This window comes from Lathamus discolor, chromosome 2, assembly GCF_037157495.1.
Source record: "Lathamus discolor isolate bLatDis1 chromosome 2, bLatDis1.hap1, whole genome shotgun sequence".
In the NCBI taxonomy this organism is placed as follows: domain Eukaryota; kingdom Metazoa; phylum Chordata; class Aves; order Psittaciformes; family Psittacidae; genus Lathamus; species Lathamus discolor.
This window is the reverse complement of record NC_088885.1, coordinates 121,524,181-121,549,435: the sequence shown is the minus strand read 5'-3', so window position 1 is coordinate 121,549,435 and position 25,255 is coordinate 121,524,181. Positions and strand designations below refer to the sequence as shown.

General features: G+C 37.4%; 1 protein-coding gene across 1 annotated transcript in view; it reads left to right on the top strand.

The window, feature by feature from the left end:
* The window catches only part of TOX (thymocyte selection associated high mobility group box), a 222,211-nt gene extending 197,163 nt beyond the window's left edge, over positions 1-25,048 (top strand). The window contains exons 6-9 of the mRNA XM_065669376.1: positions 1,058-1,138; positions 11,855-12,241; positions 21,411-21,562; positions 22,824-25,048. Of these exons, the coding sequence (XP_065525448.1) occupies positions 1,058-1,138; positions 11,855-12,241; positions 21,411-21,562; positions 22,824-22,860 (657 nt within the window). The 3' untranslated portion in view covers positions 22,861-25,048. The remainder of the gene's footprint in view (positions 1-1,057; positions 1,139-11,854; positions 12,242-21,410; positions 21,563-22,823) is intronic.
* The last annotated feature ends 207 nt before the right edge of the window (positions 25,049-25,255 follow it).

The window sequence follows — 25,255 nt, the reverse complement described above, 5'->3', positions numbered from 1 at the left end:
TAAATTTTCTGTCATTTATTTGTCTCTCTTGCTTTTAAACCTTCCATTTAGATGTTTTTAAGCTTTTCTCTGCAACTAGTAAAGCTGGGAGTCAATCCTGCTTAGTTACACGACACCAAGATATCTGCATGACTCCTAAATCTACCCTTTCAGAAAAAAATATGAAGTAGTGAGAAACTCATGGTAATATTTGCAAAGAGGAATGGTGACTTGTTCCCAAATCTGTCACTGACACGGCTAACAGCAAGTCATTAGCTAGGCTTCATGTGTCAGGAACTGGTTCTCCTCATGAGAACTTTCAACCCTAAATCTACTTATGCTCTTCTAACATCATGTTACTGTAGTGCTATGAGGTCATGCCTAACCCTCCAGATAATCTTTGATGTTGAAATTTGTGTAAAATTGAAGTGATTCTCCAAGCATTTTAATCTGAGATTGTGTACATGCTGCATTTAAAATAATTTGGTGAGTTGAGAGAAATGCGCAGAAATAGATCTATGCTCCCAAGAAGTTAATTAGACCAATATGGATCAAACTGGAATAATGACTTACATTTATTATCCTAAGCAGCTCCATGAAGCTTCTTTGACTGCTCCCAACAGTTCATCTGTGGAAGGGAGAAAGCCTCTTGGCTGATCTATGTGGTACCTTGATCTTCACCTTCATTTAGCTCAGATGTCTTTCTGCACATTCTCATCTTCCCCAGAAGGTTTTAACTCATGTCACTAGTGGGAACCAGTAGAAGGGCCTACGCCTGCTTTCCCCCATCCCTAAAGGTCACATCTGAAAGCATGCTTGGTGCTTCACTTTAAACAATAAAACCTGAGATGCAATGAAGGGTATTGTTTTTTCAGTACTGCTGGGTAGTTAAAGGGTGTTTCACAGTTAGAACAATATTTTCTTTAAAATATTTGATGTTTATTATTTCACTCTTCAAGCAATATGAGGAGGAAAGGCTGTTTACTTAGAAAGACTTTATGAAGATGCATGAGACAAACCAGTAATATATAAAAACAAAGCCAGATTAATTTACCAATGTGACACTCTTTGTTTTTAGGTATACAAAAAGAAAACTGAAGCTGCCAAGAAGGAATATCTGAAGCAGTTAGCTGCCTACAGAGCAAGCCTTGTATCCAAGGTAACACATAATGCATATACATACACACACATATATATAGTGACATATTGCAAACCATTTTCAGCACTTATATGGTGCTGAGCACCATAGTATTTAGTGCAAATAGTGTTGTTTGTTCTTACCTTAAACTTGGGTTTAGAGTGCAAACGTTCAATAAACACAGTGATCTCTCCGTGAAAAGATATCCTTACCCTTCTGGTCAGAGAGACAGCACTTCATCAGGCTGGGAGTATCACTGCAGTTCAACAGAGGAAGGAGGTACAATGGTAAAAAGACCTCAAAATAAGCATGCTATGCCAGGTGGTTGCTGTTCCACCTGTAAGGGAAAAAAACACATCATACCTGGGTTTGTTTTTGTTGGGGGTTTTTTAAGTACTGCTTTTTACCTCGTAATCACAATGCATAAAAAGCCAAGCTCAGCTCTCATAGCAAATTTTCATAAGAAAATGTGAAATTCCATTTTACATCCAGCAAGCAATTTGTGTGAGCACAGCATAGGTCACCGTAAGGCTCTTATACTCTTATACACACCAGAGGATCCCCAGTATACACAGCTACTAGCAATTTTATAAATATTTTATATAAACATTCTTAGTGCTGATAATTTTGAAATAGACCTTTAAAATTTGTAATAGACCTTAAAATATGCAGAAGAATGTGAAATTACTGCATTGTGTCAATGTGAAAAATCAACTGAGAAACTTCAGAATCATACCAGTTACAGTCACACCAGTTAGAATCACTTGGTTTGGGTCTGTTAAAACAAATTAAAATATATTTTGTTCTTACATAAATGAAAGTAATTTTAGAGGTAAAGATGGCAGTGTGAAGGACTAGAATATATGACATGAATAGAACTTTTTGTTTGTTTAAAATGTCTTTGGGGTCTTACATCTTTTCTGATATTATATTAATTTGTATATGTTATCAGGGAAGACTATAGGATTAGCCATAGGCATCTTTCTACATTACCTTAGTATTCAGACAGTGTTTGTTGCAGACTTAACAGCCTGAAATATGGGTGTTACCTTATTCATTTTGGGGGGGTTGTGTTTTATGCAATTTAATTTCTTAGCTACCATCATAAAGGCTAATGCATTTAAAGTGATTTACAAGGTACCTTTAATTTCTGTCTTGGAGCTGTTTGGTTCTAGAAATACTCACTGCCTTCAGAAAGTGTACCATGTGCACACAAATAGATTTTTTTTTAAATAGCTTGCTTGTTGGCAAAAGATAGGTCAAAAAAGCTCGAAATATTCCAATAGGCTTTGAAGAAATGTATGAAGCCAATTTTTCACTTGTGAAAATTACTTGGATGTCATTAATTCAGCACATCATGGACTGTTACATAACACTGTATATAGCTTAATTTTTAAATAATATATATAAAAAATTGGATTTTTTTTGAAAGAGAAAAAGAGAAAAAATTGCTGTTAGAGAAGCACTGAAGCATTTTTTTAACTTTTAAGCAATTGTTTAAATTCTGCCCATAATGTAATATTTTCCTCTAGTGTAGAAAGTATCAAAATGTAAGCGTTATGAAGCTGAGTACTAATTGCTTACTCTTCATGAACACACTCACAAATCCAACAAAGCAGTCATGTAACTAAAGCAAGTCCATTTTGGAATAAGGATGTAAAATACCTAGATGTAATATTATATCAGCATATTCTAAATTATCATTATTAAATATTTATGTGGCACCGGAAGAACCGTAGTGTAGACAAAGAATATAAGCATGAAGAAATACATATAATACATTATTAAGACTGTTTGGAGTCCATGTGGTCTTTTACGGCTATGTGTTACATTATCAGCCATAAAATCTGCTTTTAGAGAATATTATTAAGATCCAAAAGACCTTGTTCTCAGAAGTTAAGACATGCCAAAAGTAACATACCTTTTCCAAAAGTGCTTTAATACAGTATTAATGATTTGCTCATGCTATGTTTTATACTTCATATTGCACTCAGTGCGAGTCTCATTTCATATGCTTAAAATAGGGCTACCACCCAGTAAATAAGGTAAACATATGATTGTCTAAATGCCAGTTGTGCATTAATCCACATTTAATTTATCAGTTATTTCCTGTGTTTTCTCCTTTTTCATAGTGATCGAAATTAATGGGGCTGTTCTCAAGTTTGTTCATGTGTGTAGGAATTGATACGTGAAGTAAAATCACATTACAAAGCATTATATCTTCTGCTATGCAGTTTGCCATATTGCTTATAGTACTGACTAAGCCTTTGCATTGTAAACAAGTGTCTTTATATTTGCCCTTAGTTGCAACTTTTAGTACTATTCAGGTCCAGAAATGCAGTCTCTGGTATCTGGTAATTTGTACAACATTACATAAAGTGCTGTGAATTGCAATTTTACTTTTTCATAAAACAAGCACTTTTTCTAGCTTAACCAGCCCTTTTTCTGGCTGACATTAGAGTTTTTGCTGCATCTTTTAAATATATGTATTTAATATGGATATAGATGTGTAAATGTACTTTCATATATTATATATGTGCAACTATGTGTATTTATGTAACTGTATATGCATATTATGTATTTAGTACGCATAATATATATGCGCATATGACTGATACATATATGTATCTTAACTGTAGCAGTACAAGCTTAACTGTTTGACTAGTACAAAGAAGATTTCTTTCCTATTTTGTTCTCTCTGGCTAAATGAATCTTTAATTTTCTCTCTGTAGTGACACAATTTCAAGTTTCGTGCAGACATATTTTAGCAGCTATGGCTGAAGCTAAAAACCTCTCAGCAAGGAGAATATTATTCAAATTCAAAATATTCAAGCATATTTCAAAATTCTGATGTTCTATCTAAGTCGAAGCGGTGTCCTCACTTGACATTGCAGCAAAAGCATTCAACATTTTTCAGTTTTGTGGACAGTGCAGATCCTTTGGACATGTAAAATTGCTTCTTGAAAGTATGTCAGGCAAAGCTTTCCTAGCCCATCACCTTGCAATTGCGTTCCATAAAAAAACTAAAGGTCGTATCTAGTAAGACTGGCATTGCCTTAATGCCATTAGCACAGCAATTTGTAACCAGAGAGTTTCCAGGCACAGAGAATATCTATTAGACTGCCTATATTGGTGATACAATTGAACAGCCTAAGGAATCTGAGTCTCTTAAGGCTGCAGTGAATATACATGAAAAAGTTCATATATTCATGTGTGTATTTGCCTAACGTATGAAAAGACAAAAAAAAAAAAAATATAACATTTCTCCCAGATCGTGCATTTCCCCACTCCTAAGTAAATGTTGATGTGCAGGTGTGCTCTCTTCACACTTTGTTTTCTGTAGGCCGGTGAATCCCAAATTCTTTTCTGTAGAGTAGCCAAGCTTCAGATGTGGGGAAACACCTTATCCTGGCTCACTTCTCCTTGAAATAAGTAGCTGCTGGGGTTTAGGACATTTCTTTTGGAAACACAGTTCTGAATATCTCCTGACGGAGTAGATGACTGAACTGTCTTTTCTCCTGGTCAGTGCTTTAATCGGTATTGCACATAAGGAGAGCAGCATCCCTTCTGCTGCTGGCAGAAAGGCACCTGGTTTCTACTTTTTGAGACAACAGATTCCCATGTTATACCTAGCCCCAGTCCATGCAGATGTTTTGGAGTTTCATAAAACAGTTTAGGCTGTTCTCAGTGAAAGGATCAGAGGAAGAATAAATAAAAAATACGGTTATGTTTGATGCATGATTCTTTTCTTTTTTCTTTGTACCTCTTGAAGTGCTACAAGGCATTTGGCAATATTTCCCTTAAAACAGTAATGAATAACCCCAGAACGACGACATGTATCTACAGCTTTTACTTTTTTCTGTTAAACATTAGAATCCCTAGCTGGGAAAACTCTAATGTATGGCTTTTACAGCATGTACTTCATGCTTGTGTGATAACTTGGTATTTCATTCTTTCTGGAGTTATTATAATGTAGTCAGAAATTTTCAAGAAATCATAAATAAAATCATGTATGTGCAAGTATGTGATGTATCAGAGTATCTGGTAAGTGAATGCATATATTTATAAAACAATTGTCTAATCTGACAAGAGCACAAATCCAACCACATTCTCATCCAGCAAGGAAACCAACTAGCTATTGCAGCTGCACATGTAGAACAAACTATATTTAAGTTAATGCCATGAATTAAATTTGAGGCTAAATCTTGTGAAGCTTTACGTTCAGCAGTGCAAAAACTGAGAGATGCTCTCACATAATTTCTGCCAAAACTGGCAGAAATGTCTTGAGCTTGAGAGAAGCCAGATTTTGATTTGTAGAGGAACTGTGTTTGGTTTTGAAGTGAGTTAATAAAACTAGATTTCCCTATTAGCCTAGTGCTTCCATTTGGGGAATTAAAACACTTGTATCAAATTAAAGTTGCATATCCTTTATCACATGTACCCAGGTTACATTCATAAAACATCCATTTTTACTTACATACCCTGAATGAATCCATGACAATCCCCTGTAGATGATGACAAAATGTATATTTAGATTTGAAGATGTTCTTCTGAGCCACCTCAGCTAATTATAGATGACAACCCATGGCTTACTCCTTTGTTCTGAAACATCAAGAATGTGTCAAAAAGCTTTCTGAACTCTCTAGAGTCCCAGATGTTGTTATTGCAATAGGTGACTGGAATTAACAAAATACGAAAAGTCATTTGGTAAGAGCCTCTTGTGACTTAGGTAGGAAGGCAGCTGTACTGCAAATATGCATATAAGTTCTCTACCAGAGTGGATGGAGTTAAGTTGAAGGAGTCTCTAAAGGAGTTAAAGAGCTAAGCAGGAAAGAGAAAATGCTGCCAGGAAGAGTAGTCATTCTCTCATAAACAGCTTTACTGGAGTAATAATAAAATGGCTGAGCCCATGCAGGCTAGAAAAGGGATTCTTCTCAAGGACAGGCTTCGGATTGGAAGTGACCTAAAATATCAGAAACCTTAAAACCGGACAGAAAAGCTGAGAGAAGGAATAAACAATTCAAGATGTTCTTTCCTCCAAAGAGACAGCAAAGACAGCAGATGCAAACTTAAGCTTAGGTAAGCTTTGTAGGAGCTGCATAAATATTCAGCCAATTTCCTTCTATCTACCTCTTTAATGTCACAGTACTAAAGATAACTCATTTAAAGCTGAGTCAGGCCTGCCTAAGTTTGATCGCAGCCTGCACATGCTGGACCTTCCTGGTACCAGCTAACATAATCACTGCCATTACGTGAATATAACCTTCATTCTGATCATGAGTCTAAAACTTGTTGAATTTCTCATCATGGCTTAATGACAGATACCAGCCACTATATGTGTGTATCACTTCATCACGAAAAGAGACAAAGTAGGAACTATATAGGTTTCTGACACATATTCATGTAAAACTTGAATTGAGTTAAACTCTTTTCTAGGCTTTGAAATACGTAATACATGTTCTTGTCTGTGAAGAGAGAATGCCAAACCTCTGTTTCTCATTTGAAGAGAAGCACCCATTTTTCATTTGAAGTAACACCATGTTACACCATTTTGGCTATGTAAAAAAATCTTCTGAGGTTGGAATAGGTTATGTTTGCCCACAAATAAAGCTGTTTGCATTGATAGAAATTTTATGCTGGCCATACTGGCCATAGGGCTCACATCTTTGCCCTTGAGGAGTTCTCTCAGCCTGTCTTTAAAGGACACGTAGACATGCAATAGTACCAAACACACTTACTAAATGTTTTGAACGTACTGAATGTATTTACTGAATATTCTACTATAAAGGAGAGCTTAATTGCTGATGTCAATGAAGAAGTATTTTGATAATGTATGGTCTGTAAATGACTGAAATTATATTGCTCCAGCTGAAAGGCTTTGATCAGTAACTAATTTTGTGAAATCAACAGAATAAGGAAAAAGACTTTATTCTCTGTAAGTAGGAACAGCTATGGTTTCTTTGAGACAACACTGACTTTTTGATTTTGTATTGCAAACAGTGGTATTAGTTGTTCACTGCTTACTAGAATGAAATTATTGCAAATGTATTTATTTAATTCCCATATGTTATGTTATCATATGCTATAGTAGATAATGCTGAATATAAAGCATGAGCATGTATACAGTATGTAAATTGAAGATGTTCATATACATATCTCTGTATCTATATGGTCCTAGTTGCTGGCAACATTTCTACAAATGACTGCATTAACATGTTGAAAAAGCAAAATGAAGTACAGGCACTTACAATTTCTATGTATGCTTCTGAAGAAACATAGGTCAAAAGTAGTGCTCATCACTTGGGAATGATTCTTAGCCTCTGTTAGCCAGGTCTTACTGGCTTTTAATGAAAAATGAAATGGACATCCAGGCATTAATACTGAAGTAACAGTGTTGGACTCTGATCCATATTCACTTAAGTTAATAGGAGACTTTCCATTCAATTCAAGAATCTATGGCTCAAGCCCTTGGAGTACTGCCTTGTTAAAATACGTCCTTGCTTTACTTCCAATCACATGGATATTGTTTACCTTTCAATAGAATTGGGTTAGAAGAGCCAACAGTAGCCAGAAGTCAGCCACAGGTTAGAATCAAAACCTGTGCTTAGGTCTCTACAGCTATTTGGCTACCGAGGTATACAGGTGAGGGTTTAAAGTGCAGCTTTTCAAAGTAGAAGCAAAATTACATCCAAAGAGAAGCTGTGGAGATGCCAGAATAGCATCACTAGGCAGTTGCTGTTTTCTCTTACACAGCTAAATTAAGCAGGACGTCTGTCCCAAAAATAATTTCTCAGCTGTAGGAGTCGGTTAGATGTTTTGGGGTGAGGGAAACCCCAGTGTCACTCTCCCCTAAGCAACTGACACTCCTCCTGTGCTTGAATTCAGCCTGTGATAGGGACCATCAGTGCTGGGGTAGTTGTCCTTAGAAAAAAATAGCACAACTGGATAAGCAATGCTTAACCCCCTAACCTAATTTAATTCTTTGATTCAGCAATTGTGCATAAACGGTTCTGGTGCATAATAGGCGAGTAGAGGGTGGATAGGAATGTTCGCTTTCCTCTAGAATTGGAAGGAAAGGCATAAGTTTGGTGAAAACTGGTCAGAAGGACTTGATTCAGCACTTCCCAAACTTTGTGCAAAATTATCAGATAATTTTGTGTTGTGCCTGAAGGGCAGCCATACTTTTTCCGTGGCATTCCATTGCCTTGGCCCACCTATCTTGTCTTCAACTTCTGATTTTTTTCTTGTTTTCACTTTAGGCAACACTATTAGATGATGATGTTATATGGAAAGGCAGGTCCATAATGAAGCCTACTCCTAGCCTATGAAGAACTTGAAAAGCTTAGAGTAAGGCTTTGACCTGAACTCCAGAACAAGTAGAAGCCACTCAAAGAGCACACAGGATTGTCAAGAAAAGCTAGGTTTGTGGTCACAGTGTATATTGGCTAATGTATGTGTACAATGCCACTTCCTACTATTAACTAAATATGATATTCTGTCACCCTCTAGTGGTGGGTCTACATCACCATACTTCTGACAGTAGAGATAAAAGATTTACAGCATGTCTAGTGGAAGACCTTGGTGAATGTAGGAGATACTAAGCTTCAATGTTTGGTGCCCTGTATGTACGGACTTGTAGTTTTGGTCTCCATTGCATATATCTGTAAATTAGTTCTATCCTATAACTTTATGCCAAAAAATTAGAGATGTAAATTGTCCGTGATGGTTTTGGGCAGATTAATTAACTAAAGAGGATTTAAAAAAAATTACTTCTATCCTCTTCTTCTTGGATAAGGCAAGAGAAAACTATTGAATTCCAGCCTGCAGAGGTAGGGAACACGACTGTTCATTTGAAGCCACATTGGCTAATCAAATCCCTTCTGTTTTAATTCCTAGTTTTACCCATAATAAAAGCCCTTATCTAAGACTCTGTGATGCTGTACTTTACAGATGCAGTGCCCATTCAAATCTGTGAAAGCTGTAATGGTGCCCAAAATGGTAGTGTGACCTATGCTTCATATATACCTCTTGGTATATTTCACAGTAAAGACACATAACAAAGCCAAAATATTTGACATCACCCATTCCATTAACTTCAGCAATACTTACAAAATCTGTATTTCTGACCCAGCCTTAGAAAAAGCTGCAATTGCAGTATGCTGGAGAATAGCATTTAATGACTTCATTTATCAAGATTACCAGTAACTGATAATATTGATGTGGTTTACACTGATATTGGACAGTTTGGCTTCAGATCACATATTTAAAGTGTCCTAAGTAACAACGAATTACTTGGTCTGATACTGAAGCGTTGTGCTTTTCAGTGCATCAGGAGGTAGTGAAACATACAGAAAGCTGATTGATAGCTCAAGACAACTGGAACAGTCCTCCCTTTTGATCACTTTGCAAATGCTCTTCTCAGAGGTAAAGCAAGTGTTATTCATCTCTGGCCTGAGACTGTACAATTTCTCTTAACATCATTTGGTATTTGAAGTATTAGATGATACTAAATATCTGATATGTCTGTAATTATATCAGTATGAGCCATGCATTCACCACTTACGTGTGGACTCAGGTTACCCAATAATTAAATTGGTTCACTGTATCTTTGTTAAAGAGGTGTATTGCAGCATCTTTGTAGTCACAAATGAAAGTAAGTATGTGGCAGTACATAAAAAATAGTGCCACAAAGGGTTTTTGATACCGCCTCACCAGGAGGAATTGTTTAACCAATCTGTCCTTAGACACTTCAGGAGCAATTTTCCTGCTTGGGCCAGATAAAGCCTGCCAGCTACACTGTGGAAAAGCAAGCTGTTTTCATGAGGGGACAATGCTTCCAGTAAAACACAGCACTGTACACATTACTCCTGTAATGTGTAAAGAGCCCAGGACACTCAAGAGGAGGGTCCTTACCATGCTGCTAATTAGAAAACCTTCTGAATCTCTGAAATTTCAGCAAACCTGCTAGTCTGCTCCTGCACTCACTGGAGTTTCCTAAAAATACAATGGGAAGAGAGGGACAAAATATTTCTCATGTGTTCATGAACTTTAGTTCAGGGTTTTAAAAATAATACCAAAAAACTGCCAGACTTTGCACCTGCTTTCAGGTTTTATCATTTACACCCTGTAGGTATTTATGTCTGCATCTGAATCCTGCAAACATGCATATAATACATATTGCACACATGTACACCCACTGGTGAGCAGAGTCAGGCAGATCCACAGAAGCAGAGATTTGCATTTGTTTTATCATATTCATTTCATTGTCCTTAGTTTACTGGAGAAAACAAGGGGGTTTGCTACTAGAACTGCGGTTATATTTCGGGAAATGAACTTGGCTTTCTCAACTTTATTATCACACACAAAGAAGCAATTTCAATAATGCACATGTCAGCGGATTGTTGGTGATGGTGCATCCTTCAGAAAGAATCTGAATAGACTTCACTGACCCTGGAGTGCTGAGAGTAACATGAAACTTACTCTGACTTGTAAACTGAGCAAACATGACACAGAGATTACAGAATAAGGGCATCTATGCATCTTTCAGCCCTTGTTTTGACAAAGTGACTTCTTTCTCCAGAGGCACATTTCCACCATTTTTTTCCAGCATGTTTCACCGTTCACTGACTATTAATCCCAGTATGTCTTAGCTGCAGGTTATGATTCCCACCTATAAGCTCATGGGAGTTAATTATTAATTTTTTTTTTCATCATTTATTTGAGCACATGGGGTTAGCACTGAGAAGATCTAAGAAAATAAGGGTATAGAAAACAATAAATTCAATTTAAATTAAAGTTATAAGTACTAGAACAAAGAGTATTAGTAAAATTGACATTCATTAATGGAAAGGTTTTATTACTAAAATCTTTAAGAAGAAATCAGGGTAGATCATAATGTTTTTGAAAATCTGTGCATTTTCTAATACTCTATGCAGTATTCTTCCAGGTTGAGTAAGATAGCTTCCTTGTGTCTGATGCAGCCTCACATATATGTAGACATCAGTTTTACATAGAATTTTCAGAACTTTATGAACTGGATTAACAAAGTTTTGCTAAAAGTGAAATTATTCAGAATATCCTTATTTTTCTAAATGCATGGCATATGAAACATTCAATTGCTGGCATGGGTAGCAACCCAGCAAAGAAAGTTTCAAAATACAGGTATTGGCACAGCAACTAGCGTATTTGTTCAATGCAGTAGGACAACTGTGAACGGGGTTTAGCCTCTTCATCATATTGGCTAAGTAATAAAGCATTGTTAGCAGTTATTAATGTGCATGGTAAAGGACACTGAGCTTCTTTTCGCTGGTTTGCAGATGGAAAGTTGAGACATGTCAAAGATCACTGCAGATTCTGCTGGAACCCGCCTTCTGAACCTCTTTTCAACTAGGCCATCAAATTGGAGAATAATAGTAGTGGCTGTGTATGTGAATAAATTTAATGGGCTTGGTTGTCTTTGTTGTGTAAGTTACTAGGTCAGTGATGCCAGTTTCAAGTTTGGAAAAAGCAAAATATCAGGCTAGACCACGAAACAGAGGAGCTAACTTCTCTTTTTTTTCCACAGCGTTGAAGAGTATAAGGTAAAAGGGATTAATTCTTTTCCCTGTATAATAACCAAAATCCATTTTGAGGATAATTTAATGGTCCAGATATGTGTTTTACCGTGGTGGCTTCAGAGAGTAGACAGCAGCGTTTTGTAGCTTCTAAGTATTGTCTGGTTTTTGTTTTTCTCAACAGAGCTACAGTGAACCTGTTGATGCTAAAGCCTCTCCACAGCCTCAGATGATGAATGCAAAGCAGTCAGTGTTTCATGGGCCCTCCCAGGCTCACTCTGCACTGTACCTCAGTTCCCACTACCACCAACAACCAGGAATGAATCCTCACATCACTGCCATGCATGCCAATATCCCCAGGAACATAGCGCCCAAGCCCAACAACCAAATGCCAGTGACTGTTTCCATAGCAAACATGGCTGTGTCCCCACCGCCACCTCTTCAGATCAGCCCCCCTCTGCACCAGCATCTCAATATCCAGCAACACCAGCCGATTTCAATGCAGCAGTCCATTGGAAACCAGCTACCAATGCAGGTCCAGTCTGCTTTACATTCACCTACAATGCAGCAAGTAAGTTTGAGCTTTTCAATTGTCTGGGGAATTTTTTTTGTGGTGTGGGAAGGGAAGTCGTCCAGAAACTGACATGGTGAAGGAGATTTAGAGCTATGGATTAGCTTTAATTTCGCAGGGTTCCAAAACTGCAGTAGTATAGTCTGTGGGCTTAGTCTTTTGAAGGCAAGAACAAATGAATGAGGTTACCTAACTGACAGGGAATTTCAGTAGAACTGTTCATGTTAGCAACAATGTTCAGCACATTCTTCTGAACTCTAGCCCTGTCTTCCCCCAAATTCAGGGGGCATCCTTTAAGTAGAAGTGCATCCATCTGCATATGTGGGAGCATCCTGAAATATAAGTGAAATGTTAAGTCTTCAGGAAACACATTTTACAAACAAAAGGCAGGAATGTCTAGGAAAAGATCTGATTGCAGCTTGTGCTGTTACCCTTGTGCTGACTGTGATATGGAGCAGTCAGAGGGAACATAAAGCAACACAGGTTGTGTTAAACATGACTGATAAAGTGAACACAAGTATGTTAGTTTCTGCTGCTTTCATAATTTCATTTTGCTGGTATACTTTTTTTTACTGGAAATAAGTGGGTTGTGCCCAGTATCCCAATATGATGGTGCTTTTTTTTTTTTCCTCATTCTCAACGGTTTGGTTGATTCTCAATACATTTCCTATGAGTTCTGAATGAAGGCAGGCCACGCATAATATTGTGACTTTTGGGCCCAGGCCTATAGAGGGTTAGAGCCGATTAACTCTGCTAACCTCCTGAGAGAAAATTTCCTTTTGTATTGGATGAACCCTGACTATCAATAATAAGATCTTGCCTTGCAAAGAGGCTGTAGAATGAATTTTTTTTTTGGATGGAGTTGCAAGAATCTACAGAATTTGTATACACAAAACTTGTCAGTTCTGGTTGATAATAAATAGTCATGAACTTGCTGCATGTTTTGAATATCTCTATAAATTCACCTTTGCTAACAAGGCATTTGCATTTGCTTTCCAAGCTGGAAACATTTAATCTCAAGACTGGTCTTTAGAGAACGGATTACCTGAACACAAAACATAGCTGGGAGAACAATTTAATGGGGAAAGAAATTTTTCAAAGCAGGACAAAGGCAAAAAAAAAAAAAAAAAAAAAAAAGATTTTCAAATCTGGACTGATAAATTCAGCTGTTTGGAAGGTGAACCAAGGTTCAGTGCTCAGGGTGGTATGATTTTTTTCAGTCTTTGATCTTAGTCCTGAAAGTGATTTGGAGTAATCAGACACAAAGGAAAACTTGTATTTTTCCTGGTCCAGTTTATTTTTCACAATCAGAGTAAATACTCATCAGACTTATGACCACAAAAATGTGGAGTCTGTCACTGTCATGTATTCCTGAAGGTTTTCCTTTTGGTTAGAAATCCAGTGTCCTGGTGAGAATGTCCTAGGAGAGTGCATGCTCAAGTCTCAGAGAAACCCAGGAATTAACTGCAAACCTAGACAGCTGGAATTAGCCAGGGAAAGTCCTAGACAGGTGAGCCAGGACGGTCTGTCTGGGGCTTCTAAACCTGATACAATCCTGGTTGAATCTGAAGGGTCAGGGCAATGAGAAACAAAGCAATGGACTCAGTGCAGTACCCTGCTTCATTTACCAAACATGGCAGATGACATTTGTGACAGAAGCCTGTTTAAATTGTATAGTTATATTTCACCGAGTTTTTATTGGAGATCCAGTCTTCCAAGTTCAGATTGTTTGCCAGTGTCGCTTGTACATTACTTGTCCAGTGCAGAGTTATAGAAGATAAAACCCCTTATATGTTTTCCAGAATCATTGACAGGCATAATTTACTCAACAGATTTTAAAATCTGGCTTTATTTATGGAATTTATAGTACAGTAGGGGCTAGCAAAAGATGTAATGCAGATGTTAGATACTTGCATATGTATACGTACATCATTATTATTGTATGAATCCAAACACTTAGGTGCTATTCCAAACCATTACATACTACAAAAAAGGTAAGATAATATGAATCTTCTGATGCTTTATTTTACCATATTGCACACTTGTAGCATATGGTGTGCACATCAATGGCTTGAGAGTAATTTCACTCATCTGTGAGATGTGTGGCATGCAATTATTTGTAACTTAAGAGAAAACACAGGGCACTAGGTTATATAAAAGAGGTGTGTAGAAGTCATATGTAGACCTGTACTGTGATGAGTCTTGTTTTGCTAAGAACAAGTACAGTAAAGCAAAAAATGGTGTATCGCTGTGTTCCTGCTCTCTGCTATTAATCTCCTGAAAGGTTAGGTTAAATACTTTTTACCAGCTTATGTTCCTTAGTCAGAAAGGCTGATGCTCATAATGAAGATATCATGGTGAGATACTTCTGAGCTTCACTCAAGATGACAGGTGCTTAGAACGTGTTGAAATGCTACACTACCAATCTTAACTACATTTCTCTTTAAGCACTGTGAAACATCTGCAAGACAGTTTATACTTCTTATACTCCTTCTTTTGTTTTGAAGTAATATAACCTTTGACCTCTGGAAAAACTATGTAATTTCACTTTGGAATGTTTGTAAATTTATTTATTCATTTATTTGTTTATTTCTTTTAGCATAAAAAAGTTTACACAGTTTGAGAATTTAGTTTAAATATAGACTCCATTTCCTTTCAAGAGTGATGCTGGTAAAGTCAAAGCAAAAAGTATGTTAAATTTTAGGGCAATAGGCATACTACACCATGATTTACCATGCTAGAGTAGCACAGCAGTATCCTCTCTAGTCTCTTAGGTTTGCCTCTTTCTAGTCATACTCAAGCTATATTAGAAAACACTATCCCCATGATTTTATACTGCATTAGAGCAAGGAAGACAGGTTGGCCACCAAATGGCAAAGAGCAAGAAGTCAAGAAACTGTAACCTGTGCCTCTTTCTGGCTCAGTTTCTAAGGACTCTGCTCTTCTCTCTGCTCAAAACACTGCTCATCACAGAGTGAGTTAAGAGGAAAAGGCATAGTGGAAAAAGAAGCAAGCCCTCCAAATGATGGAGCGGCATAGAATCAACAGCAATGAGGATAAACAAAAGGCACCAACCTGTGTGTGTGGCCCATGGTGAGGAAGGAAGAAGGTCTCTGGATGCAAGGCTCCTGTCTGCAGCAGCACAGTGTAGACCCTGCTATTCTGCTACATAAGAAGCCGAGAAGAATGGGAGACTATGTGGTCTGGTAAACCAGAAGCAATAGTTGTATTTGTTTCAAATTTTTTTTCACTTCCCCCTCCCTCAGCTGTTTGATTTCCTCCATGCTAAATGTGTGGCCACCCTAAGCCTTTTCCAGACTCCAAAAGGAATCTAGTTTGTGTAAGCAGAACAGAAACTAATTAACATCCCACTCCCTACAGCATGACTTACAACAGGAGGTATTTTCCTTTTCAGAAGCCTCACTACTGCTCATACCAAACAGACTAATACACTTTAAGAAGAAATTAGGTAAATTTTCTCATGTCACACTACAGCATGAAGTGTAATAGGGGCAAGGGAAGGATCAGTCTGCCAACAGCTTCCTAGCAGTCTACTGCAGGCATTCACAGACTCACCTGGCTGGGCACCACCATTGCAGACAGAGAGCTGTGCTGCAGGCCTGTTAGAACCAGTAGTCACAGCTACCACCAGTGGTGAGTTGTCATTTCTTTCCTTTTTTTTTCATGACATCTACCTTTGAAATAGTTAGTGGCTTACTAGTGGGATGCTCAGTGGTAGCAGGCTCAAGAAATCCCTGCTCTCTACAGAACCCCTGCCTTAACACTTTGGCTTGGGGAGATTTGGTCACTCATTTTTTTCCAAGGTGAGGGAGGATAGTTTCTTATCCTGAAGAGCATCTTGTAGTATGTCTGAAGTACTGCCAGCTTGAAGAAAAATCACATAAAGAACCAGATTCCAGTCCTGGCAAGCAGAAACACAGTTCTTCAAAGCCACTGTGCATGAAATCCACAAATTATTCTTCCATGCATAACTTTGGGAAGGAACTGGTAAGTGCTGACCTGGGGAGACAGTTCTGCCCCCACTGCTACCAGGACAATGAGCTGATCTTCATCAGCTCCACAGGGAACAGCATGTCCTCCACTGCCTGCATGTGTGCAGCTGCCAAACCAAGAGAGAACTGCCAGCTGGAGAAGGGCAGTCTCCTCCAGAAGTCCACAAAAAGTACAGAGCATCAAGAAGATCAGACGGGTTGGTAGCCAAAAATCCTCAGTGACTGCACAATTTCCATCATTTTAAAAATCAATTAGTTCTGTGGAGTATACAGCAATGCATCCAAATTGTTCTGAAATGCACAAGGCAAAGTAATATTTAAGTATTAGCATTTTGGTCATATGCCTAGAATTAGTAAATACTTTTTAATTTGTTTTGAACAATCTCCTCTGAGTTATCCAAATATTTTTTTGGATATTTTTTCTGGAAAGTAGACTATTTTGTCTCTTTTCCTTCCTGTTCCAAAACAATTAATTAATAAATTAAATAATAAGCACTGCTGTAGACCTTTGAGGTACTTGTTTACAGTGTTAATCCTTTGCACTGGAAGAAATGACTGTTTAGTTCTATTCTCAATCTATTCTCAGTTAGATCCTGATTGTTATTACATTTAACTTCTAATTCTGAATTATGCTCTGTTTTTCTTAAATATTCTTAAAGGGAGCCACGTTAAAGTTTTACTTTGTGAAAGTCTAAATCCATAGTGTAGCAGTTTTTCTTTCATCCACTTTTGATACACTGGAACAAACACAGTAGATTAGAAGAGTATGATTTTTCTTAAATGCTCATGTGAGCATTTTATCAGTGTATTATTTTTAACCTGATAAAAGAGTTGCTTCTTTCCAATCTGTTTCTTCGGTTTGACATGATGTTTAATTTTTTCTTAGTTAGGATCAGATAGTCTGAATCTTAACACTTGTCATTCAAATCAGCATAATTTCTCCAATGATCAGGCTAAAATGGTATCTGAAGTTGCAACCTGTTTTCTGTTTCAAAGTTGTTCTTTCCTTTCTCTACTCAAACATTTTTGCTTCTTTCTGAGTGTACCCCTCTATGCAGCCTGTTATACTGTGCTGTTTTGTGTGGGGAGTGATGAGACTGAGGATTACGTTCCCTCCCAGATACACCCAGTCCTTGTGTATGTCCTTCCTGCTGGAAGCATCTCCTTCCCTGTTCAAAATCCTTCACCCAAACATAGGGTGGGATGGGAAGTCCTGTTACGGTCTCTGTCCCACATCAGTTCATAGGTAGAGCAACCAAAACTAGATTCTTAATGCCTAGCAATCATGGCTGCAAGTGTATGCATAACAAAGTAGAAGATTAAAGTATGTCACATCTTATTTTTTATTTTTTTTTAAATAATAACTCATTTTAGTCTACTTCTAGGTATTTCTTTTCCTTTAGAAAAATAAATGTATACAGCAAGATGATTGCATAGCCTGCCAAAAGTAATAGGCTCATTTTTTCTGGTATATATTATATATAGTAAACTCAGGGACCTGCTGTATTTGTCCAGATTTTTCCTCTTTTTTGTTAAGCTTTGTCTTCGAATGAGGTCAAGAGAAAAAAAAAATCATTAATATCTGTCAACTTCCTTTATAACCTTAAGGAAAAATCTTTCTATGATATCACACAGACAGATTTTCAATTTCCTTGTGTAATAAACAGATGCTTTAGGATTTGGATGTAATTTAAAGGTTTAAAATATCACATTGAGATTGATGAATAAATCAGTTGTGAAGACAAAAACATTGATGCCTGTTGAAAATACCTCTCCAGACAGGCAGGAAATGAAATTAGTTCCCAGTAAAGTGTGGAGATGAGGATCACTGTTTAGTTCTGCTGCAGGCTTTTTAGGACTTGCTACAGTGGCACAACGAAACTGCTAGGGCTACAGAAATCTAATTAAAAAGCAAATGTCCCTCCTGACATCGAATTAATCTTTATCAAGTTCCCTATTTTTATTTCAATCTGGAACAAGAAAATGAAGTTTAAAATTCTAGGCATGTTGCAAAACAGTTGGTGATTTTCTCTTGGGCATTACGATGCAAAAACATTCAGCATTGTTTAATTAGACCTCGAAGCACTCATTCTCTGAGCACTTTTTATTTCATCATTGTTTGTTAAGGGCTTACATAAATAATACACAAATATTTACTACAAGCCTGGTACAAGGCTGTCTCCCTCTGTTGTACCTATCTCTATTTCCAGAGCTCTTCTGTTGGTGAAAATGTTGTAGTAATTATTGCTTACATCTTAAAACATCACCATGCTTTATCAGTCCTTCATACTGAGTTCGGGTTTCATAAATTACTTTGCCTTAGAAGCACACTTCCCAGCACCCACATTGCTGGTATTCTCATAGCCTTCAACCCCAGAGGGACCACTGAGCTCAGCTGCTTCAGAGCTGCAGCCTGGCTCAGGTACCTCTGCACCACATTAAAATCTAGCGCGTGAGCATGTCCTAAGAAACAGGCTCCAATCCCAGACAGTTGTAAACTAAACAGACTTGCCAGGTGCAAGATGAAAGTGTTGTTACCCCTTAATTTGCAGATAGGAGAATTAAGTTTGGATCTGTGGTCGCAACTTTAATATGAGAGGTACCAATTCAGTCCAAGTGTATGTGCATGCATGCTTCGCTGGAAGACAGCCAAAGCAATTTGGCTGTGGTCATACAGAAAACCTGAAAAAATATAAGTCCCCACTCAGTTCAAAGCTGGCATTTAAACTACAGGACCATCCTCCAGCATCTAAGCTATTCATTTATTTCATTTAGGACAAGAGGGAATGGCTTTAAACTGAAAGAGGGTAGATTTAGATTAGACATGAAGAAATTCTTTACTGTGAGGGTGGTGAGACACTGGAACAGGTTGCCCAGAGAAGTTGTGGATGCCCCATCCCTGGAAGTGTTCAAGGACAGACTAAATGGGACTTTGAGCAAGTTGGTCTAGTGGAAGGTGTCCCTGCCTATGGCAGGGAACTTGGAACTAGATGATCTTTAAGGTCCTTTCCAACCCAAACCATTCTGTGATTCTATGATTCTATTATTTGCCTTAAGTCCAGAAGAAATTAAATGGATATTGCATTGATGATTCCTCTGATTTAAGGAACTGTCTCTTCCTGCTGCATGCTCACTTGCATGCTTTGCTACAGCACTGCTGGAGCTGCTGGTCCCATATAGTGTTTTTCTCATATATGACTGTTTCATGAAGACTGATAAGAGATAGGTCAAGGGCATTTCTACCAAAGGTAAACCTGATTGCCTGAAGGTAGGATGTGTTTCTGCAGTTAGTTTACTCTTACAGCTAAATTAGAAAGTTCTTATGGGTTATGTTTTATCTAAAAATGATGATGGTGATCTACAAAACCAATTTTTCTGCCTTCTAATTACATGAACCTCCAATTAAAGTCATTGGGAAGTCTGCTCAATTACAGTTTCCTTTGGATCTGTTGCAGGCATGGGGGTTGTTTTAGCAGCCTGATGTGCAGCTTTGGAGCCTGGTGAAAAGACAGTGTACAGTCACCATGGGTGGGTTTTATTGTACTTTATTAGCTGGGCAGTGTATAATTCACATGACAACTATATGCAGAATTCAGCTGTGGACTTGCCCACTACTGTTTCTTGGAGTCATCAAGGACAAAGTGAGGCTTCAAAGAGCTGAAGTGCGTACTGAAGTGTAACTTGGAATATGCTCCATATGTGAGATAATATGGAAGAAAATGGCACTCATTTATGGCCACAATCCAAAATCAGGATGAGTGGAGTAGGTTGATGGTGTACACTAGAGATGTGGCACGGCAGAACACCCTCAGGACCTCTGGGAGAGCCGGAGTATAATGCACCAAGAAAGAGGGATTTGAAGAAGGAGCTGACATGCCATACTTGAAGGAAGTTCATTTCTGTGGATGGAGGGGCAGGCAAAAACTGAGAATACTCATTTATATTGATTAAAGATAGTGTGGCTGACTTGTTAAACCTGGAGAATGAAAAAAAAAAACAGCTCTCCACAAAATTCCTGTCCCAGTGAAAGCTGTGTGCAAGAAGTGATCACAGATATGATGAATCACATAATGAGCTAGAATTTAAAACTAAAAGCTGTGAGCTTCAGTTCAGTCTATTCTCTACATGGACTTTGGCCAGACAGAAGGGGTTTTCAAACTAGGTATCTCGATTCAGGTTCAGTTTCTGATTTAGCAGCTACATATCCACATAACTTGAGTGGGAACTGTATTTTCTTCCCCAGGAAGGAGTTTGGTCTGTGTTTTTTTCAGCTGTCATTGATTGGTTTCATACAGCATTCCCATACTTTTACCCAACATAGTTCTTCTAACTCTACAGGAATATGATACACATTTACACAGGGTGAATCAGATACATTAGCCTTGAAATTTCAATTGTTCTCCTGGTTTTGAAACACAATATTTAAACATGCTCATACATCAAAAGAGCTAAAAATTATTATGACTTCACATGACAAAGATTTCAGGGAGCAAGTTAGATGTCTCTTTGTAACTTCCACTTTTTTTCTCAGCTTCTTAGTTTCAAAAAGCAAGTTATTCTGTGCTACTTTCACTGCATTAGTCCAACAACTGTTAAAAGGCTTTGGTTGAATTTCTGTTTAGTTGAGAGAGAAGTACAAATAAAAGAAGCAGCAGATGGTCCCTTTGTGACTGAATGAAGAAAAAGGGTTTTGAGAACAATATGTGAATAGGTGTAGTCTAATAAAACAGTCAGCCACCTGCTGCCTCCATCCTTCAAAAAGATTCTGTTGCATATTCTGGGAATTAACGACTAGTGTATATCCTTACATTTAATCTAAATGGAAGCTCTAAGGAGCAAACAGGGGTTTTTGTCCCAGTGTTGATTGAGTTGTTCTCTTGGTTTTGAATTGTTTCTGCCCTGTCCCTTTTAGTTCCTTCCTGTGACTCTAATAGATAACAACAATTCGGCAGTGTTTCATTTCTCAAATCAAAGAACGATTTAAAACCTTAGAAAACACCAACATGTTTTTTCCTATTTGAAGTTTGATGACCTAAAGTACACGTGGAAAAGGAAGCATTCTGCAACTTCACAGTATGCATATTTTGGTTTTTTTTAATGTACCCAAACTCTTGCTTGGTTTCCATACATTGTAATGTACTTGCTTTCTCCTCTAGGGATTTACTCTTCAACCTGATTATCAGAATATCATCAATCCAACATCAACAGCTGCACAAGTTGTTACCCAAGCAATGGAGTATGTTCGTTCAGGGTGCAGAAATCCTCCAGCACAGACTGTGGACTGGAATAATGACTACTGCAGTAATGGGTAAGCAGCCAGTGAATGCCACCTTGTGTTGAGCAACGTTCATGACAGAAGTATCTGATAAACTTTGGAAACAACTTTGTTGCCTGTTTCCCTACAGGATTTCAGAAGTGCATCTGTGAATGTACTGTGTTCATTCAGCAGTTAGACTGTTGTGGGACAACAAGTTTTCAATATATGCATTTATTACATATTGTTGTCACTTTATCACAGCACATACACTTTTGTCTTAGAGAACTTCCGTTCTTTAGAAAATCAGAACTGAAATCTTGAGAGAGAAGGTACAGAAGTTTTCAGATCACTATGTCCTATCCAAGAGGCAAATGGCATGAACTATTTTTTCCAAATACTCCATTGCTGAGAAGAGCTTGTTGCCAGTGAAGACAACTAGTTTGGGTCATGAAAACCTATCAATCAGTGAGATGCAGGGGTGATGTATGTGATACAAGATACAGGGAAGGTTATTGGCATGAGGATCACATGACTGTAAGCAGAAACAAAACACCATGCCTGTAAGAGCTCTACCATAAGGTTAGTAGCCCCTTCAAACCCCCAGCTCTTCTGCAGCATGGGTTTTCTGGAGCCATGTTGCTATCCACAGAACTGCAGGGAACCATTTAAGACTCTGAACAGAAGGCATCTTTTGAGTTTTAAATAATAGATGTTGTGCCTTGTGAACATGCTGACCAGCCTGACCTCTCCTTGACCTTGGTATGAATCACCAAGGCAAAGGCAGATAAAAGCTCTTAGTTGCTACCAAATCATCAAATTAGCGCAGAGAAATGAACACAAACACATGCCTACCCAACGCAATAAAATAGGCCAGAGATATCAGCGTCTGGCACCTATGTGCGTGTAACTAAGCTTTCATGACCTCTAAGGAAAGTGGCCACATCATATTAGGGTGCTTATGGAATATTGTTCCAAGATCTGTGCGGAACCCTCAGCTGTACCTATCTATGCAGTACATGAGAGAGGGACCATCAGTGCTACCAATCTGCTAAAGCAGGTGATGTCAAACCAGAGCTTAAACCCACATCCCAGTCCTGTGTAGTTTAGAGCCAGATGTGATCTTCAGGTTGCTACATGCCATTTTGGCACTAGGATTTTTCTTACTATTACCATGGTCATGCAGCCATACTTCAGTGATATGCTTGGAATTAATGACCTGTGGTAGAGATACGGGGTTTTTTTGGAAGAACAGGACTAAAATATTGGAAAAAGAAATTTAAAATCATATTTGTTCTTTTTTCTTTTTGAACAGGGGCATGCAGAGGGACAAAGCACTCTACCTTACCTGAAAATCTGAAACACCTCTCCTTTCCACTGAGGAATGCAGGGAAGTCTTTTCATCATGGATTGCTTTATGCAGTCAAGGCAGTTCTGCATTTTATTAGGAAATACAAGTTGCTAAGCACTTAGGACTATTTGAGCTTGTGGGTCCCCCACTCTGGAAAAAAAATAGTCATGCTTCTTTCTTTTTCCTTTTTTTTTTTTTTTTTCTCTTTTTTTTTTTTTTTTACCCATTTTTTTCTCTTTCTTTCTCCTTTGCATCCCTACCCTGAGATCCTTTAACGGACATTGCTTTTCTTCTTCCCTGAAGGAAACTTGGACCATTCAGATTTTATGTTGGTTTTTGCTGTGAAGTGCTGCGATAGTAACTGCCTTAGCAACTGTAGATGTCTCAGATAAAAGTCCTGGATTTTCCATTGGTTTTTCATAATGGGTGTTTATATGAAACTACTAAAGACTTTTTAAATGGCTTGATGTAGCAGTCATAGCAAGTTTGTAAATAGCATCTATGTTACACTCTCCTAGAGTATAAAATGTGAATGTTTTTGTAGCTAATTGTAATTGAAACTGGCTCATTCCAGTTTATTGATTTCACAATAAGGGTTAAATTGGCAAACATTCATATTTTTACTTCATTTTTAAACAACTGACTAATAGTTCTATATTTTCAAAGTGTCTGGAGAAAAAAAAAAGTAAAATATTCCCAAATTATATTAATTAAAAATATTGGCTTTGTCTCATGAAATAAACACAAAAAAATAAAGGACAGAAACTAATGTTGATAAAGAGCAAACACATTTATTTTGTACTGCCTAAAAAAGGCTTCTTTTTTTTTCTAAAGAAAATCACTTTATGTGTACTGGTTAGTAAACGTCATTTAAGTCCTTTCATGTATAAAACTGCCAAATGCTTACCTGATATTTTATTAGATGCAGAAACAGATTGGAGACGGCTAAATTATAACCTTTACATATGGCTATGTATTATTGTTTCTTCATACTGTGTCTGTATTTAATCTTTTTTATGGAACCTGTTGCGCCTATTTATGAAATAATAAATATAGGTGTTTGTAAGTAAATTTGTTAGCATTTTAAAGAGGTTTCTTTGACGCTTTAACGTTTGCTGGCACAAATTGTTCACAACTGATGTGAATACTTTATTTAGTTTTTACAGTGACATATAAAACACCAAACCTGCTTTACTGGCAGAAAATGAAGGTAACCAATACTTATTTCTCTATTTCTTTGGTTGTTAAGGAAAAAGAAAAAAGATATTTTAAGTAATTCCCTTTTTAAAGCATTGTAGCAGAAAGTTGCCCAAAACTAAGGCTTGAACCAACAAAATTAACTGAATAAAGCTGCATAATGCTGCTTCTTGGAACTTCATCAGTTTTGGTTAATTAGTCAAGTGGAATAAAAATATTGCCAACAGAAATATTACCAAATATGTTTCAGCCATTTTATTATACATGCAAAAGGTCCTACAGAGTTGTAGGGACTGTAGCACAAATAAAGTGAAAGGTAAGTTCAACAGCCACAGGGAAAGGGTTAAAAAAATCCAAAAGAAGGTATTTTTGTCAAAGTTTTGGATTAGGGATAGCTCTGAAAATATATTTCAGAAGGATTTAATCCCAGATGCCTGTCCAGTTAATGGAGAGTACCACGGGTTTGTATTTTCTGTGTGAAATAAAGAAAGCAACTTGGATAAAATACACATTATGCAATGCCATTGATTTTTCTTTAAAAACAAAACAGAAACAAAGGCATGCTTGTTTTTGAATGATTCCAGGCAATGTACAATCAGAATCACTTGGCATGTAATAACTAATAAATAATGCAGATCAGATGTGATTACTCAAATGACTGTAGCTGAGAGCTCTAATTTTCCTGTCTTGAAACTGTATGAGAACTCGTGATTAAATTCACAGTTTATTGTTTGTCTGTTTAGTACTTTAGAAATATATCAGCACTACTAATTACCCAATGTCTTCTATTTATTATATTATAGTAAACTACATTTTCCACTCATATTAATTTTAAAGCAAGAAGATAATTACTGAGGATGAGAAAAATCAGCTTTGGTTTTGAAAGGCAGTTTTCCTTTTTCTGTTATGGAAAAGAACTGTGTTATCTTCATTTCTTTTAGAGCAGGTGCACACTCACATAAAGTTGTTAATTTCGGTATCCAATCAGAGTTCAAAATACAAGAAAACTTTAATGTAAATAAAAAAAATACATCATGAATAAAATACTTATTCTGTATGAACATCTGGCTAGTTGGTGTCCCTCAGTCTGTAAGAAGGGAAACCTTTGGTGTGTTTACCATGCAGCACCTTACCTATCCACTGCTTTGAGTGTGGTTCTGTACCTGGACTCTGTTGGGACGGGACAGTTGTGCTGGAAG